The 19,349-nt window shown below is 47.8% G+C and overlaps 1 protein-coding gene across 4 annotated transcripts in view; it reads right to left on the bottom strand.

Annotated features, from left to right (window-relative positions):
• The window catches only part of PLEKHA2 (pleckstrin homology domain containing A2), a 69,869-nt gene that overhangs the window by 26,988 nt on the left and 23,532 nt on the right, over positions 1–19,349 (bottom strand). For all 4 annotated transcript variants that reach the window (XM_047092450.1, XM_047092451.1, XM_047092448.1 and 1 more), the window contains exons 2-3: positions 16,291–16,454; positions 2,584–2,640 (exon numbers count right to left, since the gene is read on the bottom strand). In XM_047092450.1, the coding sequence (XP_046948406.1) occupies positions 2,584–2,640; positions 16,291–16,431 (198 nt within the window). In that variant the 5' untranslated portion in view covers positions 16,432–16,454. The remainder of the gene's footprint in view (positions 1–2,583; positions 2,641–16,290; positions 16,455–19,349) is intronic.

Here is a 19,349-nt window from a genome sequence, read left to right as displayed (position 1 = left end):
CTCAGGAACTCGCTCTTATCAGATCAAATACAGACCACAGGAGCAGCAAACTCATCGGTGGCAGGGCACTGTTTAGCCGGCCCCATCCTGTCTGCCCCTGGCCGGAAGTAGAGCTGGGGCCCCTCTGGCAGAAGCAGCAACAGCAGAACACGGGTCTTGAAGCCCTGGGGTAGCTCTGCCCCGTGTCCAGGGTGACCCTGCCCCTTGAGGTAACATCAAGAGCAGAGGAAGAAGCAGTCAACTACACAGAATGGTTGGAGGGGTTCTAGGTAGGGGCCTCCGGACCAGCTTCAGGGGGTCAATGAGCCCTGAAATCACAGGCAAAACCGGGGTGTACACACAGACATACTTTACCTGGAAAAGGAGTCCACACTCTTCATGCAACTCTTAGAAGGATCCGTGACCACGACTCCCACCCCCCAACAAGAAGAACAAGTGTTCTAGGAAGATCTTCCTTATAGCTAGCTGAGGGCAAGGCCCTGACAAAGCGGGACACAAGCTGGGAGTGGGATGCTGGTGCTGGCTATATACAAGAGAAGAGCCATCCAGCAAAGTGGGAAGGTGATGGCACCAAGGCCACCTTCAGACATTTTCTAGTTTGCCCAAAACCTGGTTCTACTGCCATTGGTGCCCTGGACATCAGGTCAAGAACATTCATCTCTGTTGGCCTTTCTGAAGGAACTCCTCTTCCCAACACGAGCCCTCAAGAAAGAACTATGGAAGAGCACGCAGCATCCCCCCCCCCCCACCCCTGCACAGAGACCACACACACACCACAAGCCAGGTCAACACTGTGGTTAAATGCTTTACTCTAGGGGTTGGGGGGCAGGGGTGCTACCTAGGGGTTAACAAGAAATAACCTGGAAGGCTAAATTTGATGCCAGCACCACAGCTCAATGTTTTTCTGGGAAAACCCCTGCTTTCTGGCACTGGGTCAGGCAGGAGTTAAAGGCTCCTCTCAGCTCCATGTAACCTGACCCTGTGGCAGCTGTGGGTTTCTGCATAACACCCACCCAGGCCTGCATCTCCCAAGAAGGGCTAAAAGGCATGCCCATCCTTTCTAAATGAGGCAGCCTCCAAAACTGAGAACTCTAAAAGCCCTCATCTGAGCTGCATTTATAAATCATGATTCAGCAGGAGATTGTATTCACTTTTCCCTAATCAAAAAAAAAAAAAAAAAAATCTCCAAAACCCTCTCAAACAGGAGAGGGTTTGGAATTTCACTAATAATGAGGTTCTCTGCTCCCCCTCTGATTCTGTTCCTCCAAGCCTCCTGGAGAAAGACCTAATGAGCTCACAACAAGACCCAACAGGCAAGGGGAAGGCCCAAACCTCTGGCCGGCCTAGCCTCGGAGGCGGCCACATCTCTCACCACAAGGCAAGCACAAATTGCCCACAGCTGTGCTAGCAAAGCTTTGCTTAAAGCCCTACTCCCTTCCCGCCCCCCCCCCCACCAGGTCATTATCTCCTCTCTCTAATCCACTCAAACCCTGCCCTGCATCTTCTGCCTTTGTGCCCAGCTGTGTCTGCCAGACGCTGCCCGCAGCCCCTGCAGCCGCCTCCACCTCCAAGCCCCCCCCCCCACCAGCCAGCTGGGATGGCAGGCTGAACACAAGGGCTCCCAAAGCTCATTATGAAAAGGAGCCAGTGGTCACTCAGATCTGGGTCCCCCTACCGTGTATCAACCCCTGAGGGTGGGAGAATGTGGACAAGGAAGCAGAGATTCCCCAAGAGGCCTGAAGTGAGGGGTGCGTGGGGAAAGCAGGACTTCCGGAACCTTTGTGCTGGCTGGGCGCCACCTGGCTCTTCTCATTGGACAAAGAGTTCCTCTTTCTGGCGAGGCACTAAATCCCCCGGCCTTTTTTATCTCTGCTGCATCACAGGTCAGCACTGGTGCCTGCTCCAGAGAGGGGCCGCTAAAAGAAGCTAAATTCAGCAGCTATGTGTGGGCATCATCAACCAGCCCTCTGCCCGCCCCCTCTCTGCTCTGAAGGGGGGCTGATCTCCTACCATCCGCACTAACCGGATGGGGGATGGCCCGTCAGCCCACCTGCCAGACCCTCCAGCAGTCATCTGACTGCTGAATGGTTCCCTGGCACAACTGAGTGTCTTCCCGGGGCTCTCTCAGCCTTCCCTCCAGGAATCCTGTCCAGGTGATTGATAATCCAGCATAGCCCCAACTCTTTCTGAGCTGCTCCTTTAGAACAAGACCCCTGGGGAGAATCTTTTAGAGTCACTAGGAGGTTTCGTAGTTGTTTTTGTGCTCCTTTTTGCCCCAATTTCGAAAAAAGGTCATGCCCCACTCCTATCCCCACTACCAATACCTCGTTGGCAGGAGCTGGGAGCATCACTGATGTGTCCCAGAAGGAAGAGGCTTCAGGCTCAGCTCCAAGAACCTGCGAGCCACACTCCACCCAGCCCTGGTCAGCAGCAAAGTTCCAAAGGCAAACGTGAGGACAGGGGAGCACTTCACTGCCCACGGAATACCCCCAAATGTTAACGCCAGAAGAACTGGACATTTCTTGTTTAGATACTAAACCTATTTAGAGAACATGAATTCCCAGAGCTCCAGGAGAACATTACCTTCGAGATGTAGGTCAGCTGCAAAGATCCAACAGCTCCTGCCCCAATTGCCAGGTTCTGAAAGACAGATGTTTTTCATTTTGAGAAGGATGATGCTACGTGAGGCAGTGGAAACAGTGCTAAGAGACAGAAGACCAAGACTCTAGTCCTGGCTTTGCAACCCTGAGCAAGCCACTTACCCACATTCTTGAGCTCACTTTCCTCTCTAAAACAGTGATAATTCTTGCCATGTATATGTATACACTAATCTTATCCTTGGCCTTACTTACCACAGAGGGCTGTGTTCTAGGACAGTGGTGAAAAGTGTGAGCTCCACCATTTGACAGTGAATACGTTCCTGAACCACTAAGCCTCCACTTTCTTTTCTGTAAAAATAGAGATGATAATAGTACCTACCTCATAAGGCAGCCATACGGATGACCTAATACATTTAAGGGCACTTGGAGTTGTCCCTGGTACATAAATGACTCTCAACAAGTGTTAGCCATTATATTTTTCCTTTCCTGACTGCTCTGATCTCCATGGTGGCTTGGTCCTGTTTCATGCCACTCTAAGTTCTTTTTGTAATAAACACGGTGCAGATTCACACAATACAGAAATTAGAAAATACAGCTGTTCGGTTTATTTTACAGGAGCATTACGAGTACCAACTGGAATGATGTCTGTAGACCATAAAACACTAAGTAAATGTTCTATTAAAACAGCAAGAAACTCACAAGCACCTTGTCGGGCAATATTCTATCTTGGCACAATCTCTTTGGCTTTCTAATTTCTCCACTGTTAGAAATGAAATAATGATGACACAGGGATGGTAGCATATCAAAGAAATGACCGAGATTAGAAATCACAGCTATGGAGTTTCTAATTTATAACGTGGAAAATTCACTCCCCCATGGACCTGAGACCCTGTCCACAGCTCCTGGTGACCTCTTAAACTGTTGCATAAGCCTCAAAGAATAACCCTGAAGTCCCCATTACCTGGGGTTATCTCAAAGCAATAAACAGAGATGAATCTTGGATAATGAGAATTTAGTGAATTTCCTAAAGGGTTAGCAGTGAAATGACCGGTCATTCCAGAAGACTGCCCTTAAGAAGTATCTTACATGGCAGGGAAGAGTCCTTCTAGGCCCAATTAACTAAATTAACACACATCACTTGAAGCAAATGCAAGATATGAAATTTTCTATTCAGGAAAAAAGGGATGGGGATAATACCACAGTGAAAGGATTCTCAGAGCCCTTAAATTTTAGAGTAAGAAATTCAGGAAGGATATCCCCCCTCTCCCTTTTACAAATGAGGCTACAAATCTAAAATGCTGCCTTGTGAGTCTCCAGATTAGCATTTCAAATATGGATGATCTGATTTACACATTTTTTTCAAATACACAGTGACAGCATTTTGTTTACTTTTAAGGAAACCTCTATTGGATAAAGAGAGATAGGTCCTGTGCCCCTAAATCAGAGTCCAAAAAGGAGCCACAGGACTCCAAAAGGCCGGTGAGGAACTGACACTGCCCCAAGGAGACCGTGAGTCACTCTGGATGGACACATGGAGCCACAGGCCTCTGCTGGACACAGAGCACCTGGCCCACTCCCAGCCCCCATTTGGCATTGGAGGAAAGTGAGGGGATTTGTGAGTGAGGGGATTTGTTCCACTTCACATAAATGCTCAGATCTCCTGACTTCAACCCAATGCCCTAGAAGCAAGCAGCACGATAAAATTTTAAAAGCTTGAGTGGCTGGAATTCTGGCTGTGACATTATCGCCCTATGACTGCAGGCAAGTTTCTGTACCTATAAAATGGGGACGACAAACCCTGTTTCATAGGCTCATTGTGAGAACAGCATGAAAATGCAGAGGGAGAGCCCAGCACACGGCAGCTCCTCTCCCCGACCCACAAGGCTAATTACAAGATACACATGCCAAGTCTCAGAGCTGGTCTTGCACAACTCCCTCTCCTCACCCCAAACCACAGCCCGAAGGCCTCCAGAGGTATCTGGAATTATGAGAGATGAAGTGAGATCTGGGGAACCATTCGGGCACTAACCCACACGTAATGACAGATATGAGCCGATCAGATTTCAACTACTTCATCCCCCCCACCCTCTCCATTGCTCCCCCCTCCGCCCCCTGCCTCCTTCAGCTCTCCCGCTGCAGAAATACACAGCAGCAGTTCTCCAGGCCCAGCTACCTGAGGGCAGGGGTGTCTTCACCACCTTCACCCACAGCCTACCCCCTCAGTCTGCTCCTAGGCTCACATGCACCTCCACCATGAGAAGCCAGGAAAATATGATGAGTGTCTGTAAATGCAGTTTCCCCCCATCTTCCTCCCCACCCAGGGGAAAATGAATGACAGGAGTAAACAGCCCCAAGATCACTGAGCCTTGATCCAGAGGGATGGCTCTGTGTCCACTCCAATTACTGGACCTAGGAGATTAATGGTGACAGCTCACTGCCAGGGTGGCAGCCCCAGGCAGACACTTCCTGGTCAAGGAAGAATGTGCCAACATGCCTGAGCTGAGGACCTCAGGCAGCCAGCTGTCAGGCCAGGGATGCCAGGAAACAGCACCTGGGGAGGGGCAGGTCGTCAGAGCCTATGCAAGCTGCCTCTCCAGGCCACGAACTGTCTCTTCCAGGGAAAGGACAAGAGGACCCTGACTGCAGTCTGTCCCTCTCTTAATTCACGTACACCAATCCTTCTCCAACTTTGGTGCACATCAGAATCTCCTAGGGAGCTCGCCTGAAAAGGCCCGGGCTCAGGCCTCACCCAAAAAACACTGAATCAGAGTCAAGTGGAATGTGGTCAGAACATGCACATTTTTTAAATGTTCCCAAGTGATCCCTACACAGGCCCAAGTTTGAGAACAACTGGTCTACATGACAAAATCTAGCCGTTGATTCTGTATTGGAGTATATTTTTCTGTGAGTTTAAGTCTCTTCTTACTAGATTTTAAGCACATTGAGGACATGAGTGGAATCGTATTCCTCTACAGAGCAGACTCCTCAACTTAAAACAAACAAACAAGCAAACAAACACCATTTACATGGTGGGCAAGTTCCCAAACCAGTCCATAAAAGCCTGCTACACTCAGAGTGCCAAAGGCCTCCCATCCACCACTGGCGAATGACGTTTCTTTGGAATGACTTGTTCATGTTTTGAACTTGGCTGTCACTGAGTTTGCATTTCCCATGACCTTGGGTAGGGTTCCAGAGGGACAACAATAAGGGGCAGGGGGCATAAAAGGATTGAGTCCCAGCTACAAGAGGGTCAAGGGCTTGAGGAGAAGGACGAGAAGCATCGAGATGAGAGCATCTAAGCAGATGCGGAATGGAGACAGGCTGATGGGAAGACTACTATGTGAATCACTTGGGGATACATATATATATATATATATATATATATATATATATATATATTTGTGGGGTTTTTTTTATTGATTTTGAGAGAGAGAGAGAGAGAGAGAGAGAGAGAGAGAGAGGCAGAGGAGACAGGGAGAGAGAATCCCAAGCAGGCTCCATGCTGTCAACACAGTGTCCAACATGAGACTCGATCCCATGAACCGTGAGATCATGACCTGAGCCAAAGTCAAGAGCTGAACGCTCAAACAGACTGATCCACCCAGGTGCCCCAACCTGGGGATGTTTTTAAACAAACTAATACCCATGCCTCATCCTCAGTTTTAGCTGATCTGGGATAGGGTCCAGGCACCTGTATGTTTCTCAAGCTCCCCACTGATTCCACGGTGCTGCCCGTTTTGAGGACCAATGCCGCCCGCACTGGCTGGTCCTGCTGACTGTGCACTGGCAATGTAGCAGCTGGTGAGAGAAAGTCACGCCCAGTGGCAGTGCACAGGGTGACCCTGGCTGCTGCACCAGCAGTAAACAGGGAGGAAGGGAAGGGCGGGGCGGTGGGCAGGGAGACAGAAAGGGGATTCCAGTGCCACACGAGGCTGTCAGCAATTGTGTGTGAGGATGTCTGTTAAGTCAGGAGCATTCTAAATTTTCTGGAACAATGTAGGGCACAGGACAAGTTCCCATTAAATGGTGGACAGTTTTTGTTTTAAGTTTATTTATTTATTGAGAGAGAGAGAGGCAGCAGGGGTGGGGCAGAGAGAGAGACAGAGAGAGAATCCCAAGCAGGTCTTTGCCATCAGCACAGAGCCCGACATGGGGCTCAAACCCATGAACCACGAGATCATGACCTGAGCTGAAATCAAGGGTTGGCTGCTTAACCAACTGAGCCATGCAGGCGCCCCGAATGACTGACAAGTTTTTATGACGATACTGCCAACACCTTAATTTTTGCTCAAGTGTTCTGCCACCAAGGACCTCAAAGAAGCTCCCACTTCCCATGAGTGAAAAGCATAGAGTTTATTCTTTTCCATTACCAAGGAAGGAGCAGACATGCCCACACAGAGATGTGACACACCTCCTATAGTAAGCCTGTTTTCCAGAAGCAACATTATTTCTTGTTGAAATAGAAAATTTTACCCGTGTGTCTCCTGCTGCCTTTCCCATCTTCTAATGAGAGTAACAGGGAACACAGAAATGACCAACTATAGAGTCATAAACTCACAGCACAACAACACTAAGGTTCTAGTGATCCCTCATCATTCACCATATGAGTCCTCTAAGGCTCAAGGTGGGGAAATGACTTCCTCAACAAGCAGATAAAGGCAGAGCTTGTAACTCCCAACAGCAATCTGATATTCTGGCAAAGCACAACTGGAGGAAGAAAAAAGGAAGCTGATGCATATGTAGAGTCTATTATGCACCAGGCCTGTCGATAGGTACTCCTACACATTGCTTCATCCTAGCAGTCCCATTTTACAGATGAAAATACTAAGGACTCAGCAGGTGAAGCAACTTGTTCAAGGTCACACATGCACTGAGTAGTCAGGCCAGTACGCAAACCCAACCCTTTCTGATTCTCCAATCTCATGCTCTTTCCTTTGTACCTTGCCACCTCCCGTGAGACAATCCTTCAAATGTACAAGGACCTGCTCATTATCTGAGAGTTGATTATCAATGAAAGGTAAATACAAGAGCAGGACCAGCAGGGTTACACCAAAAGAGGCCCTATATAGTTACCCAAGCTGGGCAGGGCAGGAACTGGTCAAACTGGCTCTTGGCTGCCAAACTCCAAAAGACTGGGGATTCAGAGTAGAAAGGGGGAAAGAGAGAGGCTAGCCATCTTACCTTCTCTCATATCCCTCAGTGGTGCCTAGCAGAACACATTAGGTGGTCAAAACCAGCTTGCTAGTTAACTAGTGGGAGAAGGAGGAAGGGAATGTATGTGGAAATCCCACAACAAGGCCCCGAGCCAACATGGCTGCCCATGGGCTGAAACCACAACTCAAACCACCAGAAGCCAAGGCCAGACACAGACTCTCAGAAAAGAAAGACTTGCCTAGGAAGAGCCATGTGATGGGAACAGAGGGGAAAGCATAATTCCCTCTGCCCCACATTCCACAGCCCTCACCCTAGAATAAGAATAACCAAAAGGAAAGTAACCAAGCTATTCCAGGGATTAGGTGATCCAGACAGTGGCTTGACCTGTTGCTCTGGTGTCAAATACATCTCCTCCCCTCCACTCTGCAGCTCCACTTCCTGATAACTAACTTGAGGAAGAGTGAAATGTCCATGGCTATTCTCCTCATTCTACAGTTCAAAATACACATTTAATCTTTGCCTTCCAGAAAAGTCAACTCTGTATCATAAATTGCTGTGTTGGTATAATGCTTGCATTCTATTATCTGGATGCCTCTTTTTCACTGACACACATCAGCACCGGCTTCAGCCAGTGGCTGGACTTTATGATTTGTAAGTCTCCTGCCACCACATTCCCAGCCCCTTTATTTCCCTCCCCCAAATCCTGGTGATAGTGACCAAAAGACATGTACCAAGGCCCCGGCTGTAGATAATCCCCTGGACACATTCAGATTCCAAGACTCCAACTACTGGCCACAAAAATGGTTCTAAAACTAAAACCTTAAACTCAATAAGCCAACCCCCTTCAGGGTGCCTGGATTGTTCAGTCGGTTGAGGGTCCAACTCTTGATTTCGGCTCAGGTCATGATCTCATGTTTCAATGGGTTCAAGCCCCATATTGGGCTCTGCACTGAGCCCCCACCCTCTCTCCCTCTCACCCTCTCCCCCCCCCCCCACCCTCTCTACATCTCCTGTGCTTGCTCTCTCTCTCTCAAATAAATAAAAACTTTAAAAAATTTTTTAAATTAAAAATAAAAAAAAAGTAAGCCAACACTTTCACCCCTGTGCTCAAGGCAGCCCCCTCCACACATGCCTCAAATTCAAGAGTCATTTCCCCTCCAGCCTCAAACTGGCCCCGTACCCCACTGCCCCGCATCTGCCCGCGGATCCACATTCTCTCCCAGTCAGCCTGGTCCTAAACCTCCGAATGCTCTCCTTCACCCTTCTGTCAGTCACCAAGCCTGTCATTTTCTTCCTTCACAGGGCCTCTGGATCTGTCCCTTCCTCCCTATTCACCTTGCACCACCACCACTGACATTCCAGGAAACCCTAGGAAAATGTCTCACTGTGAACAAGTAAGATCTCGGTGACACTTTAGAGTTTATGCAAGCACTTTCACAAAAATTATTTAATCTTTACGGCAACTATGTCAGAGGGAGATATAATTAATATCATTACCCCTACTTTACAGAGGAGGACAGGAGACTCAAAAATGATCGGTGTTTCCCTAATTAAGGTATATCTCAAAGTGTTCTGTGCTCAGCTGATGTGATCTAAGAAAACGGGCTCGGAAGCAAAATCTAATAGGCAGCTCCCTCCCAAATATACAATTGCCCGCTTTGCCTCAGAGGCATTATTTGAATAAAAACAATAATAAAATGCCATTCTTTTGTATATAGTTTTATAAATACATAAACATAGATGAATATGATAGATATATTCAAACAAATATTGAAGACTGAAATCTAAAAGCAAAACATTAACAACAATATAACCAAAGACAAATTTTAAGAAAACTTAGAACAGTTTCTTCACGGCTTCACATGGGTAAAGCCTCAGCTACATCTCTCAGCTTTCCTCTCTTTTAGTTGCTTGAACTTTAATAACAAGTAGGGCTAACTATTAACACAATTTTCCCCAAGTGCCTCTTGGTTTTCACTTCTTTTTAATTTAGACAAAGTACCATCTTGTTATAAAGAAGAGGAGGATTGTTTTTTAAAAAACCACATGATTATACTCTAGTATTTTATGTTCATTCTCCAAAAGTCCATGCATAATTTTAATTCTAAAAACATTAATTAAATAGTAATGTTCCCTTAACAGAATTTGCATTTGGGTGAAAGTACAGATCTGTTGCTTGCAATCTTTTAGAATTTTTTTTCCCCAAAGGAATTCTGCATCCTTACTCTAACACAGTATGGACAAAAGCATGCCAGAAATTCTACTTAGCCCGTTAAATCATTTGTCTACGTGGAAAGTTAATACACATACCAATAACACAAAACCCATGAATGAAAAACACTTGGCTCAAACAACTGCTGAAGATCTGAAAATTATCATGATGCTTGTTTATACAGAGAGTATCTCTGGATAGACACACAAGAAACTGGTCATGTGGGCTGCCTCTGGCTAGGGAAAGACGTGGCTGGCACAGAGGACTGGAAGGGAGTAACCTGTCACTATATGTGAGCTGTCCTACATTTTGAATTTTGTACCATAGGCATGCATTGGCTATTTTTTTTAAGTTCTCTTACCCGTTCTTGGCATTTTGACAGGGTAAAGCATGTGATGCAAAGATCTTTTAAATATTGTTGGATTTTAGCCAAATTTTGCTCAAGGAGGTTTCTGACAGAAAACACAATTTTAAAAAGTAGCAATTTTCACCTAGCCTTTAAGACAACACTATTGTCGGGGCGCCTAAGTGGCTCAGCCAGTTAAGCATCTAACTTCAGATCGTGATCCCACAGTTGGTGAGTTTGAGCCCCGCATTGGGCGCTCTGTGTCAGCATAGAGCCCACCTCAGGTCCTCTGTACCCACCTCTCTCTGCCCCTACCCCACTCATTCTCCCTCTCTCTCTCTCTCTCAAAAATAAACATTAAAAAAAGAGACAACATTATTGCTCATTTATATGTTCTACATATTGCTACCACTGTTCTGTATTCTACTAATATATCCAAAAACCCAAAATAGTCAAATAACCATCTTTTTTGTCAACACGGGTGAAACTGCTTGCCACTTTCAATGGAAAGAACTTATTAAAAGTTCTTTAAAAAAAAAAAAAAAAAAAAAAGCAAAGAGCTTCCATTGCAGCCCCAGAGTTACCAGGAGAGATAACAATCTTTCTGAAGGTTATAATGATCCATAATTCATATCACAGCCTTTGCAAAGTAAAAGCATCTGAGTATTTTTCTGTCAACAGAGACAAAATACACTTCGCAGAGTACATTTGACAAGAACAACCATCTAGTACAACAGTATTTTCATGCTTCTGTTTATCCTTTGTTCAGGGCTATATAATTACGTCTTGCAATTACTTAGGCAAGTGGGCATCACGAGGGCGGAACATAAGCGTTGCTGTGCAACTAAAATATAGTTAGTCACTCTGTAGGTCACTGTAATAAAGTAGAGCAGCCCAATTAAGGTATTTCCTCTCCTCTCTCATGATAGACACCAACATTAAATTAAAATACACGCGCTCGTTCCATAATATCATGGTGACGTTTCAGGGAGATCCAGCCAATGTTTGCTTCCGTTCAAAAATTATTTGTGTACTTAATATTATCAGCGTATCGATTTCTAAATGCATTAGCCAAATCTGTGGTCATAACCAAAAATATTGAAACTTTCTATTTATAGGGGTGCTTTTTAGCAAATGGGTTTCATCCCATATCGGTCTGGTGTCACCACTGCCTGTATTAAAAACTTTACCACATTGAATCCAAATTCTGTCAGACATCTGGGGCTGTACTGGGCCCATGCATGCTGACGCCTAGCGTACCCCTGCCATTCATCCCGTGAGCAGACACGGCTGCTGTGCACACGATGGCCGGCACCTGCAGCTCTGTTTCCGAGGGCAGCCTTCAGGCGTCTGGAGCTGTTTTGCCCACACTGGTAGAGCCAAAACCAGTGACTGTCCAGTGGGGCATGCGAAAGCCCATGTCTCTCGGAGAACTCCGAGGCCTAACCTACAGCGAGCCCCCCTGCAGCATCAGGCTGAGGCCTACCCTTTGCCAACTTCTTGGAAGACCTTTGTCTGGCTTCCTCTGCTTCCCTGTCCTGCTTCCCAGCTCTCTTGACAGCTTCCAGAACATTTCCTTAAGAAAGAGCTTGGCACAAATCCTTGTCTTGGTGCCTGACTCCTGGTCTTGGGGTCTCACTCTAACCAGGTGAGGTCACCTTCCTCCTTGGGACAGCCTCTGTCCCCAAATGACTGCTGTTTCCCTCACATAGAATACCTTCCTCTTCCCCTTTGGCTCTGCTTAGGATAGAGTGCATAACAATCAAATGAGAGGGGTGCCTGGGTGGCTCAGTCAGTTAAGCGTCCGACTTCAGCTTAAGTGATGATCTCACGGTTCCTGAGTTTGAGGCTCACTGCTATCAGCCTGTCAGTGCACAGCCCGCTTCACCTCCCTTGTCCCTTCTCCCTCCCCCACTTGCACTCTCCCAAAAATAAATAAATATTGAAAAAAAACCCTATCAAATGAAATAGCGTAAGTGAAAACACTTCAAAACCTATAAAATGCCCTGCAAATGGGAATCACTTGTGGTAATAATTCATCTCACCCATCCTTCCATATCTGGATCTAGCACCACCCCCCTCCACGAAGGTGGGGGTCCCACTCTCCCTGCCACATTTTTTTTAATCGTCCACCTCCTCACCGACAGTGTAAGCTCCATGAAGGAAAAGATGCGGTCTACGCACTGCTGGAGCCTCAGCATCCACAGTGGCGTATGGTGCACAGGGCGTGGTTAGCAAACCTGTGTTAAGTTGTGTTGCTAAACTCCAGTAGCTCACTCTACTCTTCGCCCTTCAGGAAACGAAGGGCTGGCAGCCATGTTACAGATCATCTAGAGTACCTACAGCCCAGTGAGCACAGATACCTCACCTAATGTACCAAACCACTCAGTGGCAGAGCCAGAATCTGATCCTTCATCTCGCCTCCCAGACCTGAGAACTTTCCATGTGAGACTCCACCTTGAGGCCCTACGCCTTCCCTGGATGGGCAGACACACCAGAAAACTGCACCCCCTTCCCCTTCAGCCAACCTACTGGCATCTGGGCCATTCAACTTAACACTGTGCCATCTTGTTATAGAGCTGCGCTGAGATTTTTAGCGCCACAGTTATGTGTGATGTTTTCATCTCTCCAGCTAAACCTGAAGCTTCCCGGTGGCAAAGACTTCACTGAATTCAGCTCCCACCTCGTCTCCAGGACCTTGCACAGGGCTGAGCACAGACATCAGTGGGAGGAAGCGGATGCAGGTGAAGAAAGCAGGCACTGGAGCGTCTATACCCAGCTCCAACTCCAGCTCTACATTTTAACACCTGTGTGACTCTGAACAAAGTTGCCAAACTTCCTGCTCCTCGTCCAGAGTGATACTCTGACACAGTCCCTGAGTCCCAGGATTATTAGGAGGACGTAATGAGAGAATGTATGTAAAACATTTCACGCTCAGTAAGCATAAGCAGCAGGTAACAGTAATAGTAGCAGCAGCAGTAGGAAAAACAGGCTCCATAACCACCAACTACCAAGTGGCTTCAACAGGCAAAGATCAGAGACATGGGTTGAAAGAATCCCCTGCTTATTAGTGCCTATTAACTAAGATACCATATTAGGCGTCTCTTTTGCCCTATAAAAATAAGATAGTGAGTGACCGAACGCAGTTCCATGTCTCTCTCCTCAGGGGCAGAGCACCCCCTCCACCCACCCCCTCCGTTTGCTCCTGGGGATCATCTCCAATCCACCCTCCTCCTGACTTCCAGCACTCTGCTTTGTCCGCCTCTGCAGAGTTTCCACTCAGTTTAGGCCCAAGGGAAGCCCAACCCCAGGAGAGCAGTGTTGGGCACTCTGCATTTCACAAAGGCCTCCCTTTGGACAGACTCTTCACTTGGCCCTCTTTGGTCTGTTCATCCATTCATTGAGCACACACCTTTATTGAATGCTGGACACTATGGATCAAAACCTAAGCCAGATGAGCTCCCTACCCTAGAGGACCTCCCAGCCCTGAGCGTCCTCTGGCTTCTCTTTCTTCATCAGAGACTGCCTCTAAAGCTTTCCTTCCTCCTAAGCAACATTACGATGATGGTCTCATTATCAGCAATAAAGGCAGAAGAACTGGAGTCAGACTGCCAGGGCTGGAATCTTGGCTCTGAAACTCTTCACTATGTAGCCATGGGCAAATTCTTCCCCTCTCTGCCTCACCCACCTCACCTTTACAGTAAGGACAATAATACCTATCAATTAGACTTGTCAGAATAAAATGAAAACCCCATGAAGTCTTTAGAACAGTTCTTGCCACACAGTAATAAATGTTCACTAATACTATTTTACAACTTATAAAAATATGCACTCTCAAATCTAGAATGGCTATTTGGCCATTAACACAATGATGAGCTAAGTCAACAGCTGAAGGAGGAAAATGTTCTAAACTATTGTTCTGAACTATGTCAACAGCAAGACTCTGCTTTTTTTAGGCATATGCCAGGCCAGCTGAAATCTCTGCTTCCAGGGAAACTGTAAAGACTCCCCAGCAGTGACCACAAGTTCTATTTGGTAACTCAAACTCAAAGAAGGCTCTAGCACAAAGTGCAGCTGAGAGCTCAGTCAGCAGGGAAGTGCAAGAGGCTGCCCTTGGCAGACGAGGGCTGACCCCAGAGGTGCTAGTAAGGCAGCCCAGGGCAGAGCATTCAAGGTTACTGTGGGTTCTGGAACCAAGGAACAGTAAAATCAGTGGGCAGGACAGAGCAAGGGAAATCCTGACAACTGGCAACATTTGAAATCTGAGATGGTAACAATGTGGCCCTGAGTGATCTGTCACTGACAGCAAGGCTCTCAGTCTGTGGTCCAGGATATGAAGGAGGATCCAGCTCTCAGGGGCGGTAGCTGGCAACAGTTAAGTCAGGATTCCCCAAGCAAATGAATCTGCATTAAGAACAGTCTTAGCAGGAAGCATGGCGGTAAGCAGGTAGGTCAGGATAAAAATACTTTTGAATTACCTTAGCTAATATGATAGGTGAGTCAGAGAAGGTACACAGAGGGAGAAAAAGAGAAAGGGAATGATAAGACCCAGAGACCATGAGTCACCCTTAGCTCACCCCTGGCATGCCAGGGGCCAAGTCAACCAGCAACAAAGATTTGATCCCAAGCTCCTCCAACAATGCCACTTCCTTTTGCAGTGGCTCTGTTGACCCAGCTAGAGGCACCTGTACAGAACAAAGGCAAGGAAAATGATAGAGTAGGGCCAGAAGGCAAACCTAACACAAAAACACTATAAGAGGCAAGCATTCCAGGCTAAGTCAAGGATGTAAGTGTTCATAGGGTTCATTCTGCACACTCAGCATTTTCAATGAAAGTGATCAACAGAAGGTTATCAGGAATGAGAGGTGACACACGGGGCACAGTTCTATTTAGGGGTTAAGTTTTTTCTGGAGGAGGTGACTAGCAGCAGCTAACCAGAGTATGTTTTCTGTATCCATAGCATGTTCTCTCGCCATCAAATCCAGAGGGCAAATGCCAAAGGCCTCTAGAGGGTTAGTCCCTGGATAATAACCTAGAGATTCACAGTAATCTTTTTCCACTGCACATCTTAAAGCACATATCCATCCCCTAACATTCAGACTTTCCCCTTCCCAAGTCTCTGAACCAGAGCCAGATCTCAGCCCCACACTCCTCCCTGCCACAACATGGCTGTGACCCATGAACTTGACATTCAGGGGCCATGACAATCTTTGGGGACTCATTCCACCAAACTTCCATTACTCCAGGGCAATGGGAAGGAAAGACCCAACAGCACTCATAGCACCAGAAATAAAAAGACTTGAGACTTTTTCTCATACCAGTGACAACACCAGGGGCTCCCAAGCCCAGCAATTAAAAGTAGGGGACACTATCTTTGTGTCTCACTGCCACAAAATGCTAGGCAGGTCACCTAAGTCTGGCCATGTCCTCGATGAAGTCAATTCCAATGTCTGAGACTCAGTTTCTCATCTGTTACCATCAAGAAGCAAAACTAGGTGACCACCAAGGTCACCTCCCACCCAGGATTCTACAACTCCCTGATGCAAGAAACCAAAGAAGTCCAACGTTTGTTGAGCTCAGGGAACCAGGCCACACTCCCTGCCAGGGAGGGGCCCCAGACTGGAAGAGCAGGAGTGGCCATGAGGCCACAGTCACAACAAGGGAAGTGAAAGAAAGCAAGCCATGCCTTGGAGCCTGGAACAAGCCGGGCCGGCCTCTGCTGAACTTCTGAAGTTTTAAATTCCTGAGCGTAAGAAAAGATACCAGATCCCCAGGATCAGGACAAATGAGCTTCTTTTTCCTCAAACTAGTATCTGGGATGGCTGTGTGTGTGTGTGTGTGTGTTGTGGGGAGTTTCACTCCTTACTGACCACCAGTGTGATGCTGCCCACAAGAGATGAAGTGCTTGGACCTAATCCCATGCATATTCCTCCCAAGCAGTGACAGGCAGCCAGCCACCTTCCCATGCAGCCTCTCACCTGGGGGTTGTCCATGTACCAGAGAAGGCAGTTGGCCTGGGTGTCCAGAATAAAGTACCTCCGCAGAAACTTGCCGCTGTTCTCATTCTCCTCGATGTCCAGAAACCCACAGATTCGGTTCTGTCGATCCACATAAGGCATTCCTGGGCTCTGCTCACATCACCCTGCATGGCAGGAAGAAGGGAGGTGCTGATGAGGAGGGTGAAGGGTGCCCTGCCTCAGGACCTGGAGGACCTTCACTCTGGCTTGACTCACCTCTGTAAGAAGGTAGGCTTCTACATATCAGCCCCTTTCCCCAGAGCAAATGTTCCACCCCAACCAGACCCTGGAAACCTCTATCAATTCTGTTCCATAAGCAGCCATCAAAATTCATTAACATGTACTCAACTAAGTGTCCTGAGGGCCCACTGTGTGCCGAGCAGAGTCTTATGCAACTTAACACATAAAAAGAGGATATAAGCCTAGACTTCGGGCCAGGGGCCTGGGTTCAAATTCCAGTTTTAGCTATTTATGAATTGTGTGACTACAAACTATTTAATCTTTCTGCACCTCAGTTTCTGCACCTGTAAAATGGGGATAATAGTGGTACCTACACCTCATAAGATTTTGGTGAGAATTAAGTACCCCATGCACATCAAGCATTTTACAAACACTAGGCATTATGATGACCCTTTACAAAGGCCTTGTAAAGTAGGTCATAACCCAATTTTATACACAATGAAACTCAGAAAGGATTTAAGCTCCAATTCAAATACCTGCATAAAACTTTGCCAGGAATGCAGCCACAAAGAGCAAACCCTCCAGCTCCAGGAAGGTACTAAGGAATTAAATCTGAGGGGCTCATGGGGCCTTGTGGCAGGGCCACATCCCTCAGCCCTAGCTTCACTTACTTCACTCTGCTGTTCCCGAAAGGCCACTTATGACTGAAAGAATGAGGAATCAGAAGAAGGCTCCAACCAATGAACACGGTCACAGATTCCAACAAGGCCTCTGATGATGGGAGACAAACTTTGCCTTCAAGCCGGACTCCGTTCTCCTCATGATTTCCTTCTGACTCTCCAAAGAGCCAAACAAAAGGGCAGGAGCTCTCTTCTCCTCCCCAAAGAGGATGAGCGCCTTCCAACAAGCAGCTACACCCAACCCGGATGCACAGGTGGAACACAAGAGCCAGAAAACGCCATGTGACATTCTGACTTTCAAGAACAAACACCACCCACCACTGGGTCCCGCTTGGCTCTGACAAGCAAACCTCACTATGACCCAAGCCCACCAGGGCCCTAAGCAAAGTGGTGAGCTGGCTGGCTTACGGCCATGCCTGCACCACAACACTGGATCAGCAAGTAAGCCACCAAGATGCTGCACCCATAGTGGTGCAGGCCCAGGGTAGGCCAGTCCCACATTCCCACAAGATCAGGCTCATTCGAAGGGTAGCTACTGGCAGTGTGGTCTGCTCTCCCTCCCACCCTCACAGGGGGCCCTGCAGTGTGGAGAGGCTGCCCCAAGAAGAAAGTGCCTCCCCCCTCCCCCGACACACACAAGGACACCAATGAACAGTAAATCCTTGATTGGGGGTTAAGATCAGCCCAGATTCCCAATGGGGACAGAGGACAGGGGACCCAACGGCCACTTGATGGGTAATGATGGGGGACAAAAGAGTACAGCAGGCAGAGAAACAAGACAAAGATGAAGCAGCACAGCTAAAAGGGAAGAAAAGGAGAAGTAAAAGGGAAGGTGAGAAGATAAAAAGTGGAAAGACGGGGTTTTAAAAGATGGTGGAGGAGAAGAAAGTACAGCAGAAGTGGAGGAAGTGGAAACAGCATCACGTCTGTCACAGGTGCCTGCAGCCAGACCCCTGCTTCCCAGCGCTTTCCCGAGCTGAGCGTCCACCCCAGCTCCCGTTTCACAGTGGGGCGAGTGTGAGGTCAGGAAAGGGGAAGAGATGGGCTTGAGCCAAGAGTCAGGAACAAGCACCATAGGAGGAATTTCAAGTCTACTAGCAAACGCTGAGTTAAAGACGGGAGGCGGTGTTGGTTGGGAAGGAGCACACCCCTGAGACAGGATGCAGTTCCCCACCCCCCAGAGAATCGGGAAAATCGGAGTCCCACGCAGAAAGGCTAGGATGACCCAGGCATCCCATGCATAGTCCCATGCACAGCTCCCTGAGGGAGCTCACCCAACCCCCAGGAAAACTCGGTAAATTCCCTTGGTGGCAGCCTAGCCACAGAGATAGAATTTCCGGGGGGGGGGGGGGTGGTCAGGACTATTGCCACTCCTGGAACATCTCTAAGAGAAAGCTTATAAACTGCAGTGGGATAACCAAGCCGACTGTCTCTAGCCCCAGTTGGTAAGCACAGCATCCAACTTCATGCTGGCTTTCAAATGTTCCCTTTTCAGCCTACAGGATTCATCAGTGCCAGTCTTTTTCTCAGGTCACAGGCTAGGGAAGGCACTCTTTCTACAATCCTCCAACAGTCTACTTTTGTTGAGGGGCTTCCCATTGACATGATCCATGAGTGGGAGAGGATCCTCATGTGCCAAAAGAAGGATAACAAAAAGGATTCTGGTTATGTCTCCTGGCTATGGTTTTATCGCCAGAAAAAAAAAGCTGCTCAGATGTCCTGGGAAGCAGCTGAGTCATGGAGCTCATCGAGAGTGTGGGTGGTGAGGAGAAAGGATGGGCTGCAGGAGAAGCAAGCATCATGTGTAAACGTTGTTATGACTAGCCGACCCACACAGAGACAACGCACTCACAAGATGGCGCACCAGACACAAACCTGAGGTCCTAACCCCCAGTCCTCTGTCAGTTCATTCTGACCCCATTTGTGAATCCTTTGTCAGAACAGCGGCTAAGGTTTGGTACAGGGAGTCTGCAGCTCCCAAACCCCCAATCCCCTCTCCCTACTCTTCAACCTGCCACCACCATCTTGCAAGTCCCCTTGGCTCCTCCTCTTTTTCCTGGAAAGCCCCCCCCAGTAGAGTGATCTCAGCCACCCCAAGCGCAGCCCCAACAAGTGGGCACTGAGGGGAGAAACGGAAGTGCTACTAATTGATTCATGAGG

The sequence above is a fragment of the Lynx rufus genome, unplaced genomic scaffold (genome assembly GCF_022079265.1).
Source record: "Lynx rufus isolate CCGP_SWC_20201006 ecotype Redwood Valley unplaced genomic scaffold, mLynRuf1.p SCAF_3, whole genome shotgun sequence".
In the NCBI taxonomy this organism is placed as follows: domain Eukaryota; kingdom Metazoa; phylum Chordata; class Mammalia; order Carnivora; family Felidae; genus Lynx; species Lynx rufus.
This window is presented reverse-complemented; position numbering and strand designations above follow the sequence as displayed.